The 13714-nt window shown below is 34.3% G+C and overlaps 2 protein-coding genes across 2 annotated transcripts; one reads left to right on the top strand and one right to left on the bottom strand.

Annotated features, from left to right (window-relative positions):
- The first annotated feature begins 1834 nt into the window (after positions 1 to 1834).
- LOC130934743 (endoribonuclease YBEY, chloroplastic) lies at positions 1835 to 8679 on the top strand. Its single transcript, XM_057864281.1, has 13 exons — positions 1835 to 1890; positions 2260 to 2746; positions 3406 to 3657; positions 3771 to 3866; positions 4356 to 4533; positions 4666 to 4749; positions 4830 to 4930; positions 5055 to 5147; positions 6635 to 6706; positions 6917 to 7036; positions 7119 to 7169; positions 7346 to 7534; positions 8115 to 8679. The coding sequence occupies exons 1-13, from the start codon at positions 1835 to 1837 to the stop codon at positions 8280 to 8282; spliced, it is 1947 nt and encodes a 648-aa protein (XP_057720264.1). The 3' UTR covers positions 8283 to 8679.
- Positions 8680 to 9028: 349 nt separating this feature from the next.
- On the bottom strand, positions 9029 to 13123 carry LOC130935058 (early nodulin-93-like). The gene is made up of 4 exons (XM_057864615.1): positions 12872 to 13123; positions 12139 to 12200; positions 11631 to 11706; positions 9029 to 9469 (listed from the first exon to the last, which is right to left on the bottom strand). Exons 1-4 carry the CDS (start codon positions 12981 to 12983, stop codon positions 9369 to 9371), a joined length of 351 nt encoding a protein of 116 aa, XP_057720598.1. The 5' UTR covers positions 12984 to 13123; the 3' UTR covers positions 9029 to 9368.
- Positions 13124 to 13714: the final 591 nt, after the last annotated feature.

Below are 13714 nucleotides of genomic sequence, written 5' to 3'. Positions count from 1 at the left end.
TCCAATGCCTCAAGTTCTCCCCTCAATCAAGTTTTGATTTGATTTAATTTCATAAATTTATCATACTAATAATCAATTAAGACTCCCATATGTGTGTTATAGTATCACTTAACGTGCAACATTAATAAATTTTGGCGTCGTCAACAAAGAAAATGACAAAAGAACTAATACGATTAATTTAAAATCTTTGAAGGACAAATTTAATTAAAAAAATCTTTTGGGAACTAATTTGAAAAATGAGTGATCTTTCAGATAGAAATTTGATCATTTACCCAATAAAATGAAGGTAATGCTACGGTGCTGAAGACATTATTTTTAAGTAGGTGATGAAATTAGGTGGAAGACCGTAAAATTAAACTAGGTGTTATTGTTGTTGTTCAATACGTTGATAATATCTGACACAAAGCGGGAGTGTGAATAAAAGGCTGGAAGTGAGTGAGTCAAGTTAGACCAAGTTTAAGTTCGGTTTACGAAAATTGAGCTTGGTTCATAACTTAATTCATTAACAATCGAACCTATTTTTTAAACTCAAGGTTGACTCAATTAAAGCTCACGAATTGACTTGCCCTCACAAGCTGACTCAAATAATAGAACATAATCTGTATTCTATATCAATAAACTATAATTTATATATATTGAAAAATATGTAAAAGGATCAATTTTATATATTGATTATCTATCAATTATAAATTTTTTATTTATATTTTATATCAAAATTATATATAAAAATGACTATAATATAAATATTAAACATTTTTATCATATGAAATCTATTTTTTATAGATATAACATTCATTTTTTATTTGATGCATATTTTTATCAGCATTCATAATATTTATAAAATTTATGAGTATAAATAATTATTTCAAATTAACTATACTTTATTCTTGGATATTAGATTGAGTGATAACAGACGGATGACCTACAATGATAAATTTCCTCTTTATGGTATCTCTAACACATCAGTCACCTCACACAAAATGCCACATAGGTTAATCCCGGTTATTAAACTATTCTAACGAATTATGTTAAGTGTTCTATAATTTGTAAAGAACTCTATTAGGAATAATGTGTATAATGAATTTTAAATTTGGCCTAATACTAAAAAAAAAAAAAAATTATTTTAAAAAATTAACCATTCAAATCTTAATTACCAATAGAATTTATCCAAACATTCTCTCTTCTAATATTTGCTACCTCAGCTTTATCAATCATTCCACCTCTCTGTTGTTAGAAGTTCTCTCATCGGCCATCAAACAATCATTTACGTAGTTATTAAAATAATTATTCGACTATCTAGTGAAATGATCATTCAACATTTGTTAATTGTATATATTTAAACGGAATTAAACAAAATAACCATACAATTAAAAATTAAAATAACCATCTACATACATAGTGAATTGAACATCCAGCATTTAAATTCGACAGTTGATGTATATACCTTAAAGACGTAAGGGAAGCAAAATCTAAAAAAGTCAAAGTTGGTCGCATAAAACAGGGCATTTTTGAAGTGTGCTACGTTTGCATGTAAAAAAAAGAGCATCATTAACTAAACTAATTGCTTGCACAATTATTGTTGTGCTATCCTACGTTGATCTTGGACCTATATCTATGAAGGGGGAGGCGACGTCGTTGAAGGTGGCGGTGGCCATGGCGGTCTTGGACTACGCGACGGACGCAACGTGTGTGAAAGGAGTGTCTCCATTTACGATTTTGCGAGGCGTGATGAACGTATGGAAACAACACAGTTGTGTATCTCCTATACGTTGCAAATGACAACATTGAGAGGGAGAAACCGCCGACGCGAGAGAGGGGTTGCACGACTGACGCGATGTGGGACTGCGGGGAACGACGCAAATTGCGCAACGGTGATGCTGGACGTTCGTGGTGTGCACGTTGGCGTGAGCTATGGGCGACGACGGCTGGTGTCTGTGTGGCGCGACACTGAGGAGAAAGGAAGAGACTCAGCGAGAAGACAATCACATCAGACGAGAGAGAAGGAGGCTGTTTTTGGAGTTTATGTAACTGTTGTAAATTCTTATTTATTTTTAAATTGATAATTATTAAAAATTAATAATTTATTTATCATTTGGTATTAATTTCAATTTTATTTTTATTGTACACATTATACACTAAATTCATTAACTCCCCATACTTTTTCATTTGCGAATCACCTGTGATTCTGAGTAAATTAGGGTTTTATGCAAAAAACTTATATTTACAATCCCGCCCCAAAGTTGTTCTGAATTCCTCTAGGTACCCTCAAGGTCATCAAAAGGATATTGGCGTCCGGGGTGAGTGTCACGTCCTCAACGTTACCTCCGAATCATACCTTGTTCATGACATGCTTCCCCGCTTCTCTCAACTCCTTCTCCGCCCTCACTCTCAATCTCATCTACAAAGAATCATGCCACGTGCCATCACGTGCTCCACCCAATGCCATTATACCTCTTCTTCCTCTTCGCATTATTCCCCTTTCGCTACTCCCTCTAACTCTCGGCGTTCTTCCCTTTCTCTGCCTTCGAAATGCTCTTCGCTGTTTGCTCGTGGGTTCCACGCTCTGTGCGAAAGAAACGAAGCCAAGAAGAAGCGGTTAGGATTGGTTGGCGCGGTTCGCGCGGGGCAGAGGGAGTATCGGAAGCTGAGGAGGCGAGCGCCAAAGGCGAAAGCGAAACCAAAGGAGTTGGAACTCTGCGTTGACATTTGCATCGAAGAAGATTTGCCTGATGATCCTGAAGTCTTGGTACTGAATACTCCAATTTTTATGTTTTTCAGAAAATTTATTTATTTAGGGTGCTAGTGCTTTGGAGTTTGAAAAGGAAATGTAATTTTGTGAATTGAAAAATTACTTTTCTGTTTAAAAAAATGATCTTTTGGCTCGAATTAAACACACTCTTAGTGGCAGTGTCTTGAAGAAAAAAAAAAAAAATGAGGCAAATGAGTTTAATTTCTTTGCACACTGGTCTCCATTCAAGTGTTGTTAGCATAGATAAGAGTGGTTTAATTTTAAGATAGCTGGCTGTGGAAACTTTGTCTCAGTGACATCATTGATTGGACGACAATGGAAGAGAATTTTAAATTGACATAGCATAGAAATCAAACTCTAAATAAAAACTATTTGCATGTCTCTCATGAATTACAACTTCACTCGCTGAAAGTTACCTACTAATATGACTGGTACACGTAAGTTTTTGGGTTTCTATTTTGATGAGCTAAATTGTTGCACTCTACTTTTGCAATCCCAAGAAATAAGGAGATTGTATGATGTTGAGCAGAGAGTATTGACATGAAAAAATATAAAAACAAGATAAGAAAAAAAAATTAATAATGTGATGCCTTGAAGTAGGTTAGTTATTTCTGTGGTTGATTGAAATCCTGTGCAAATGTTTTATCTGAGTGCAGAGCATTGCGGAACTGCTTCGTCTGAATGCTCCAATGGCAATGAAGCTTGCATTTGATGGTTTGAAAGATTCACGGTATAAAACTAGAGATGCTGCTATAGATGATGTTGGCGGGTTTGAAAGCGTAGAATTATCATTGCTTCTTTGCAATGATGAGTTTATTCGAAAACTTAATAAGGAATGGAGAGATGAGGATCATGCTACTGATGTTCTATCAATGTCGCAACATATTCCTGGTCTTAAGCTGCCAATTGTAAGAACTGCATTCTCTAGCTGATTACAAATAGTGACAGTGTTGATGCCAATTAATAAAAGTTGTACAACTGACCCGGAATGCTAAGTGCTTGATAATTGTGATATTTGCAGCTAATGTTGGGTGATATTGTAATTTCTGTTGAGACAGCTGCAAGACAAGCAGAGGAAAGAGGGCACACTCTTGTTGATGAGATCCGTATCCTCATGGTTGGTTTGGTTTGATGATATTACTTGGTTTCATGAAAAATATCTCATTTAATTTTCTTCCATTTGTGTTTCTGCCATGTTTTTTCATTTGATTCATACCCTCCCTGGTCTTAAATTCAAGCAAGAAAAAATCATGACCAAGTTCCCAGTGTTCTTCAACAACTGGGTTCTACTATTTTAGCTGTACACCGAGAAGGAAATCGGTATAAATAAAAAGCATGGGAAAAAAAAAAACATTTGAGATTCGGTTAGAATTTAAAAGATGGCAACAGTCAAAAGTAAGATGCAAAAACTGAGAATTTGTGGTTTTCAGTATTTTCAGAAATGGCAGCTCAGTTTCATATCAAATCAAAATGGAAAAGACAAACATGATGTCTACATTTTTATTTTTTAGTGAAATTGAAAGGGAAAAAAAGGAAATTAAATAAGCTGGTATGATGTGTATAAGCTGATCAGTGACTTGAGAATAGTGATTAAATAACTTTTCAGGTTCATGGCTTGTTACATCTTTTGGGATTTGATCATGAATTAAGTGAAGAGGCTGAAGTAGAAATGGAGAAAGAGGAGGAGCTTCTTTTAAAGAGTCTTGGATGGAAAGGAAAAGGGCTAATAAAGAGCACACATGAAGCTGAAATAAATTCAACTTCTCACCATCACAGTTCTGATGGTAATTGTACTATCTTAATAGTACTTTCAGCATTTCTCAACTTCTATTTATTTATTTGTTTTATATGCTTCCCTCTAATCCAAAAAAGTGTCATTTGCATATATAAAAGTATGTGGGGAAATAATCTTACAGATCAACTGTCAAAAGACAGGAAGAAAGATGGCAGTCTTAGATTTTACAAACCAAAGTTCAGCTATATCTTCTGCGATATGGATGGTAAGATCATAAGCAAACATACTTATTTCATATTTCTCATCATTTTTCTTGGCTTTAATATATTCCTATTTCACATTAAGGAACACTGCTTAACAGCAAAAGTCAAATCAGTCCTGCAACTGCCCAGGCCTTGAGAAAGGCCACTTCAAGGGGTGTGAAAATTGTGATAGCTACTGGAAAAGTAAGATGAAATTGATCAATGGTTTCTTAGGGTATTGGGTTAGAATGATTTACTTTCTAATATAGACGTTATGGAGATGGTTTAATAATCTTCTCATCATTATTTCGGGACATTTGGTAAATAGGCTCGTCCAGCTGTGATAGATGTTTTTAAGATGGTGGATTTAGCTGGAAAAGATGGGATTGTTTCAGAATTTTCTCCTGGGGTTTTCTTACAGGTTACTTCTATATCCCCTTTTGATAATTATATTGCTTGGTTTGGGAAGGAAGTCCATATGTGTGGTTGAAAGCATGATTCAGTATTTTGAACTCGTGTGTGTAAGAATTTTGTATACAGGAGTAGGGCATGTAAAAGCTGTCATAAAATAATCCGACAAAGTTTACTGCATATTATTACTGTATCTAGTTACCTATTTATGTTTTTTGGTGGAAACTGTATATAGTTATGATAATTCAATCTTACTTGATATTCAAGGATGGATAAGAGAGAAATCATCACTCCATTGCAGTCAATTTCTATGGACAGCCCTATTCCATAGAGGTAACTTTTGGGCTTAGTTTAGTTTCGTTTTAAGTCTCACTCAACTCCGAGATAGTATAAAAGACTATGCTACACATTATATTTGGCCACCATTAAATGTCTACTTTTACAAATTTCACAGAGTTCATTGTTAGGCATGAGAACAGTAGAGACACAGATGTTCTGATTGGCTAGAGTGATGGCTGCCTTTATAAGTACTTAGAAAACCCCTTTTTAATGGACTGGATTTTGTGGTTGAGTTAGACTCCACTCATTTTTTTTATTTTATTTTTCTGTTTTCTTTACCCTCTTTGTTACCCTTGTATGACATAGTATTCTTATTCCCTTTTTTGTTCCCCGATAAAAGAGATATTATATCAACAAGGAGGATATTACAGCAAGCATGGTGGACCAAAGATTCTTGATACAAAAGATTAGGATTAGAAAAATAAAAACCATCCAAAGAGAAATACTTTTCAATCTCAACATCTTTGATAGATATACACCTCAGAAAACGCACCTTTCACCAAGTAGACACAATGCACCTAACCCTACTCAGGGCTTCTCTCCCAAATGTTAGTTATTAGAGGTGCAAGAATTATGGTCTCCTAAATGTTATTCAATTTTAGGTGTAGTCATAGAGATAAACTAGTGAGTTTTATAAATAAATTATTTATAAAGAATTTGATATATAACATGAGAAAGAATCTATTTTGGCCCCTTCAATTCCATTCCATCCATATTTTCTGAAAAAAGAAAAAAGATCTGAATGTGGGAATCTGTCCACTTTCCTTCCCCTTTCATTCTATTCCCTCTGTTTTCATCGACCCAGTGGTGAACATGTTAACAAAGCCCATATGGTCATGATAATGCACTGCATCTGGTGGAGAAAAAGTTTCAGCCACCGAATGTGTATCATTGATTCTTTTTTTCTTCTTCTATTATAGGTGTTACAAGCATGACAGGAACTACAAGGTTATGTAGTTAACTATATAATATGCAAATCAATTATTTGATTAATTTAACCTCATATTTAGTTGAATAACTGACAAACAGTATGAAATGTTTGAATTTTAGTTTGTATGTGGTTTTCATTCTTCCATAGTTTCTTCATTTTAGATTGTAGTTTGTCTTGAATTGTGGGCATATTTTGTTCCTTAAAATTCCTTGCACCAATGATTCCAGGGGTTGCTTGTTTATGGTAGACAAGGGAAGGAAATATTTAGGAGCAACTTAGATCTGAGCGTTTGTCGAGAGGTAATTTATCTTCCACTTGAATGTGTATTTTTGTTACCCGCATCAAGCATGTTACATATGTATGTTATTCTAGGACCCTGAAGATACTTAAGATTTTTTATAGTTGATGGCTTCAAGTTTCAAATCTAAAATTAGCTAAAATATTTATTTGCGTTGCTGGAAAATTCTTGGTGTTGTATGCATGAAATAATTGGCCCCTTTATCTTGCAGGCATGTCTTTACTCATTGGAGAATAAGATTCCACTTATTGCATTCTGTGAAGGCCGCTGCCTCACCCTTTTTCATGACCCACTTGTTGATTCACTGCATACAACATACCATGAACCAAAGGTACCTCATTTTCAGAATCCTGTATGATCCCTTTCATTAAATGTTCCCATCACTTTGTGTCTTAGGCAAAAAATCTTTGCAGGCTGAGATCATGCCTTCCATCGAACATCTTCTGGCTTCCGCTGACATACAGGTATCCACTAGGATACATCCCTACTCCCTTGTTTCAGTGTCTGATCACCATGTGCATGGATTCTGAATAGAAAAGTTTGTAATTCATTAATACACCTGCAGACACACACAAGCACACATGCATTGAAGCGTGCAGACGCATTTGTACGTTGCTAAAGCTTATTTTTGTTTCTTCAGAAAATGATTTTCTTGGACACTGCGAAGAGTGTGGCTAGTACTATACGGCCATACTGGTCAGAGGCAACAAAAGATCGTGCAACTGTTGTTCAAGCTGTGCCAGATATGCTGGAGATTGTTCCATTAGGAACATCCAAAGGGAATGGGGTGAAAATTTTGCTAGATCATCTTGGGGTGACTCCTAAGGAGGTACCACAAATATCTATATGTCAAAAGCATTCTTGTCATTGTTTAGGAGAGACAAAGACATATGATATTAGTGATACTATCAGAAGTCCAGAACTAATATAGTATAGGCAGCTGAATGACAATGCTTACAGTTTTGCTAATCAAACTTATTTCTGCACACTTCACATGCTGCTGCATATAACTGTCGTTCTTTATTTTTATTAGTTTATTGTGCTTTGGAGAGAAGATGGTCATAACATCGTTATGGACATAAAGTATCATGTATGGAGCCCCCTAAACTATGAAGTTATTAACTTTTCTGTTTGGTAAACATGGCAATCAATGTAGTCAAACTCGACTTTCCCTTAAAGTTGAACAATTTTGGCGAACTTGAATCATGCTCATGGAGTCAATAGTTCTCTAGAAGATTACTCATAAAATTGTAGTAAAAATTTATGAGTTTAATAACTTTTGGGGCAAAATAGTACAACTGCTGATTTGAGGTGTCAATACTATTATATTTCTAAATTCTAAGAGATTACAATGTGGCAATATTGACCTTCATCTTAGCTTTTCTGAACTCCAAATTATACAAATGTAGATAATGGCTATTGGTGATGGAGAAAATGATGTCGAGATGCTCGAGTTAGCTTCCGTAGGCATTGCACTCAGCAATGGAGCAGAGAAGACGAAAGCTGTGGCCAACATAATTGGTTGCAGCAATGATGAAGATGGGGTAGCAGACGCTATCTACCGGTATGCATTCTGAGATGCTGGAAACTGTATTAGGCATTTTATACCAATACTAGAATAGAAGAGTCTACAACATAGTCACCAATTAAAAGGAAAAGGTTAGAGATGAAGAAATTGTACCATTTTATTTGTATTAATCATTGGAAGAATTTTTAATTTTTTATAACTATTCATTCCTTTGAGTATAACAAAGGTTTTATGCCTCAAGAGGCATGTCATGTCAATTGTGCTTTCTCTTTCACAATATCTATTAAAGAAAGGAATCACATGCTGTAATTGTAGCAGATTGATGAGTTTTGTTTAGGGCTATATAAATAATTTAGGTGGATTGTTGAAATTTGTAGTGAAAGGCCCTAAGGGCAATATAGACTATTGTCAAATTTTATGAATGTACCCATTATCAAAAGTTTAGCCACAATCAATGTATCTATTTAATTTATCTTTTCTAAGTTTATCGTAATTGTAATTGCGATTGTTCATTGATACTGAAATCCCTGTTAATTTAAGGTTTTTGGTAACAAGTATTATTAGGATATCGGTTAAGATTACCACTAATAGAAATTTTAAATTTTTTCTCCTAAGAAAGCATTGCATTGAAAAGCTCAACTACACTAGAATCAATGAATTAATTCTTTAACTCACATGCACTCACTACACTAGAATTAGGGAATATATAGAGATACAAACATGCATCGCTAACAAAGTTTCTTTAGATACTCAAGGCGATACGATAGTTTCCTGGTAAATTATACACCATAATGATTGTGGGAATAATGAAGAGGCATTATTTCATATATAAGTAAGAAATTGATTTATACAACAGAGGAAATAAGAATTTTTCTTTATTAAAACACAATACAACATTTTTCCGACTAGAAACCAAAGCTACCACCAAAATGAGTCACCAACTCTACGTTCTTAAAAATTGTATGCTTCTGAAGCCAAACAAAGGGAGATGCAATTCCGCTATACTACTCTATTCAGTCTATTGCACAATACATTAAACTTTATTTGAGAAATATAACTTCCAACACATTAGAAGCAGAGCGGTAGATTCGAAACTTTGCAGTAGGGCGCTCATCCTTTATCGCAAGTAGCATTGTCATTGTCTGGTGTTTCTTAACGAATCTTCAAGCTGAGCATTTCTTCTCGCGCATTCCAAGATAGTTTTATCGGCGGTGATGAAGTATGCAGCAATGGAGGCTGTTCGCCAACCACACCAGAGACAAATGTCAAACTTCAAATTTATTCAATCACAGAATCAAACTAAATAAAAAAAAAGTGACTAAACCATCAAAAGTACCCATGAAAGATTGATTCGCTTACAAGAGTAACCATAGAAGATCATAACCCATGGCATACCCAAATAAATTTAATCCCCTGTACAAAACTAACCAAACATGATATAACCTTCACAAAGTACTTTACGTGGGCAGTTTTCTTTCACATTGGCATGTATTGGTAAGCTGACGTGTATTTAGTACCAATTGGGAACAATATGAACCCTAATTCTTCGCTCTTCGTTGGAGCCCAATGTTCACAAAGTGAAACCCTTCCCAATACAACCATCCATCATTCCCAGCGACTCAACACTAATATAGTTGGAAGAATTTTGGAAGAATCTTAGCAATGTCAAGGAGAAAAATAACCACAAGCAAAAGTTGCAGCTTTTCAGGAGCTTCAACTTCGAAGATGAAGGGGAGAAAATTCTGGATGAAAGATGTTACTGTGGCGAATATGCTGTGTTGGAATCTTCGACAGTTGCCAACTCTAAAAGATGGTTCATTCACTGCCCTTTTGAAAGATATGGAACGTTAGTTATGAGTTTGACAGTTAGACAAGCGTAAGGTTAAGCTAGAGAAGAAGATCAAAAGCTCCTCTATTAGTGCATGGTTGAGTTTCACGCTCAATAGTGGGGGGTGACACTTCCTATTCTTTGTTTAATTGGAATTTGAAGGAGTAAGGAATTTCCTTTAATTAAGTAAATAAATACAATTTCCATGAAAAAAATAAAATATTCCACCTAAGAAAATCCTCTTGCAACATTGGAATGGGCATGGATACGTAAAACATGTTAACAAACTCTTCTAATGTTTGGTCCTCAACAATTGTGGACATCTGGGTTGTTATGATCTTCTATGGTTACTCTTATCAGCAAATTAATTTTTCATGGGTATTTTTGGTGGGTTAGTCAAATATGTAGAAGATCTGCTCTCTACCTTCTACTTTTAATTTTGAAAACAGCAGTGGTATCTGAATTTTAAAAGTGCGTATGGTTCACGGAATGTTTTTATGTTATAGATAACACATTGACTGAGTGATGTAATAAGGCTAAAGTTTCTTTCTAAACAATGAGCATTGTATAATAACCCTGGCAATGGATTAGTAAAAGAGAATAACAAGGTCGTGTATTGATGAAAAACATAACCAAGGCAAAGAGAATCAGCCTGTGAAGTTAAACCCTCTAAAACTCTCGCATTTTTTTAAATTCCTCTCTCTCTCTCTCTCTCACACACACACATGGGGTTAACATTATTAGGGGATTGACAAAAAATGAGATATGACATTCTTAACATCAATATCAATATCTAGGATCCTAACGCATTGATACAGAACCTTGTCATGTTTACAAAAGCAAAAATTTCTGGAGTTAACAAGAACTATGGAGAAACTAATGGAAAACCTTAGGACAATATAATCCAGAAATATAGAAATAGACAAATCACAAATCCAAACAAAACAGATCAGGGGAGGAAGAAATTACAAATCTGCAGTTTTGAGCATGTCATGTTACTTATAAGGATACTCAGTACTCAGTACTCAGTAGTCCAACGTTCTGTATATTTCTTTCAATATTTTGGGCAACAACGACCAAAATACAAAAAGAGGTAGAACAGATAAGGAATGCTAGAAAGCCAAGACAAAAGAAAAGTCCAACCTCCCAATTGAAAATAGAGGATCCTTCCAACTACAATGCTAACAATTTAGCAGACCATTGAATTCCGAAAGGGAAAAGCTAACAATCATCTTCGAAAGGAACATCCAAATCAATTGGATTTGGAGACTATTGAAGAAATTAACAAGACAACATAGCATAGGCACCTAGGTGACCAAAATTTGACTATCAACATTCAACCCCCTGACAGACTACTTTCAGCCAATTAATGTTAAGGTTAAATTTTCACAAAGAATATCAAAATATATAAGTTAACGACAAAATAATCAGTTACACATAACCATGCAGGAAGAATGAAAAGCTTTTCCGTTAGTACAAAACATAATAGAATGTCTCCCTTAATATTCCACAACGGAAGTTCCTACATAAGCTTTAACTTTAAATGAAACTTGAGAGTTGAGAACTTACCAGCAGATATGATAAGTGCCTGCGCAACATAATTGAGGTTTGCCTTTGCCCATGGAACCATGCGAACTGCAGCCAGCTGCAATTTGCAAAATGCAACATTAAATCAAAAGAAACTTTAGTAGGTTAACCAATCATTCGTAAATTAGTGGAATAAACCCCCTATTATTAAGTGGCTGATATCACGATTCATGCCGAGGCCAATGTACTCAATAAGGGTAGGAAAACCAATAAAGACCTTTAAGTCATGGTGTCATGGAACACATTAACAAATGCCAACTAGTGGGGTATTAAATGGTGTAGAGAGCACTACATAGACATTAGAACATGTTTCTTTTCCACAAATTCACGACAACAATCAAACATAAATGCCTACAAACTAGAGAAATACAAGGCTTTTATCAAAAGAAAAAGTATTGTTTTAACTGAAAAGTTTTCTTTTATTATTAAAAAGAAAGATGTAGGATAATAACTTTGTCAGCAAGTTCTGAACAAAATGAAAATTACATACTGTAGGCACGGCACTGGCAACACATGCAATGGAAGCTGCTTTGAATCCAGCAATTACACCATCTGCAGATCAGAAAATTGTTAACTGCTATCAAATTCCGATGGCCCCTACCAACATTTAGAAAGATATCATAAAAATGTTACTATGTTGATAAAAGCCCCAAAGACAACGAAATGCTGCGTAGATTTCTTTTGTCGTATGGCAAAGCAAACATCAATTACCTCACCTCCGATCAAGTTTAACAGTTATTTACTAATTTTTTTTCAATCAAAAGAAAGTTTGCAACTTGTCCATAACAATTTTACCAAGCAAAATGCAGCCTGCATTTTAACTGTTATTGCATTGTGCATCAATTATAGCAATCCCCTACTCCGCTATGTTTGGAAATTTTTTAGCAAAGAACTAAGTAGACTATACAATAACAACAAAGCATTTTTTCCAGAAAAGAAATGAGGGGACAAAAGTTCTTACCCATAATAAAATAAAATAATTAAACAAATTTCAAAATCACCAGTGACAACCAACAAGGGTGTTGGCATAGTGGTAGAGACACATCTGGATTCAACACAAATACAATTCATCACATAATCAACAAAGATGCCATAAATTTGATCTGAGTACTCGATAGCAATTTTTTTGCCCCCCTCGAGATCTTCAAAAACTAAAGTAACTACTTTACATGATTTTCAAGCATCCAGTTTACTAATTAAAGAAAAGAAAAGAGAAATCATACCATGGGTGCATTTCTTAGTCCTAACAATCTTCCTTTCTTCGGCGGGAGAAGCAATAAGGAAGGATTCTCTGCGGGACACCCACATGTCTCTCAGTTCCGACGGAATTCCCATTGTTATTATTTGAATTTTGAAGCAAAAAGGAAGGATTCCTTCGATTCTTTGAATGTAAGAAGCCTTATTATTTTATAGGTGGTGGCTCGCCACTCGCCGCCAACGATGGACAAAGCAAAATTGAATTACAGCTTTACAACTTAGGCTGGCAAAGCGTTATTATTATTTTGAAGTTTTCCATTCCATTATTATTTTCTTGAATGGAATCTAATAATTCTTAATTTTAATTTTAACTCAGGTGAAGGCTCATGTGCATTGAGAGTTAAAAATTATTAGATTATTATTTAGTTAAATTTTTTAAATTATTTAATTAGTTTTAAATATTAATTTTATATAAAGACATATTGCAAGTAAATTTCTTCCTTTAACTATTAAACTTTGTTGCTACTTGCTACATAAAGAAAAAGGAAATTTTCATAAATAAATTTAAAAAAATATTATTTTTTACAACAAATTAAAATAATATTAAATACTAAAATCAAATAAATGGACAATTTTAAAGAATGAATTTTTTAGCTTAATTTATATTTTGATCTCATATTTAGTTTTATAACTCTACTATACATACAATTTTTTTTGTCAATCAAGTCCAACTAAATTAATCCAAACTCAATAAAAACCAACTTTAGATTAGAGTGCGTATAAATACGCACTCTCGTTAATCAATATATGACGCGAACTTAAAATGAAAAACGCTTCTTCTCTCTTGATCAAAATTCAAACGATACTCA

The sequence above is a fragment of the Arachis stenosperma genome, chromosome 6 (assembly GCF_014773155.1).
Source record: "Arachis stenosperma cultivar V10309 chromosome 6, arast.V10309.gnm1.PFL2, whole genome shotgun sequence".
In the NCBI taxonomy this organism is placed as follows: Eukaryota; Viridiplantae; Streptophyta; class Magnoliopsida; order Fabales; family Fabaceae; genus Arachis; species Arachis stenosperma.
The sequence above is the reverse complement of the archived record's forward strand: the minus strand, read 5'-3'. Positions and strand labels throughout refer to the sequence as shown.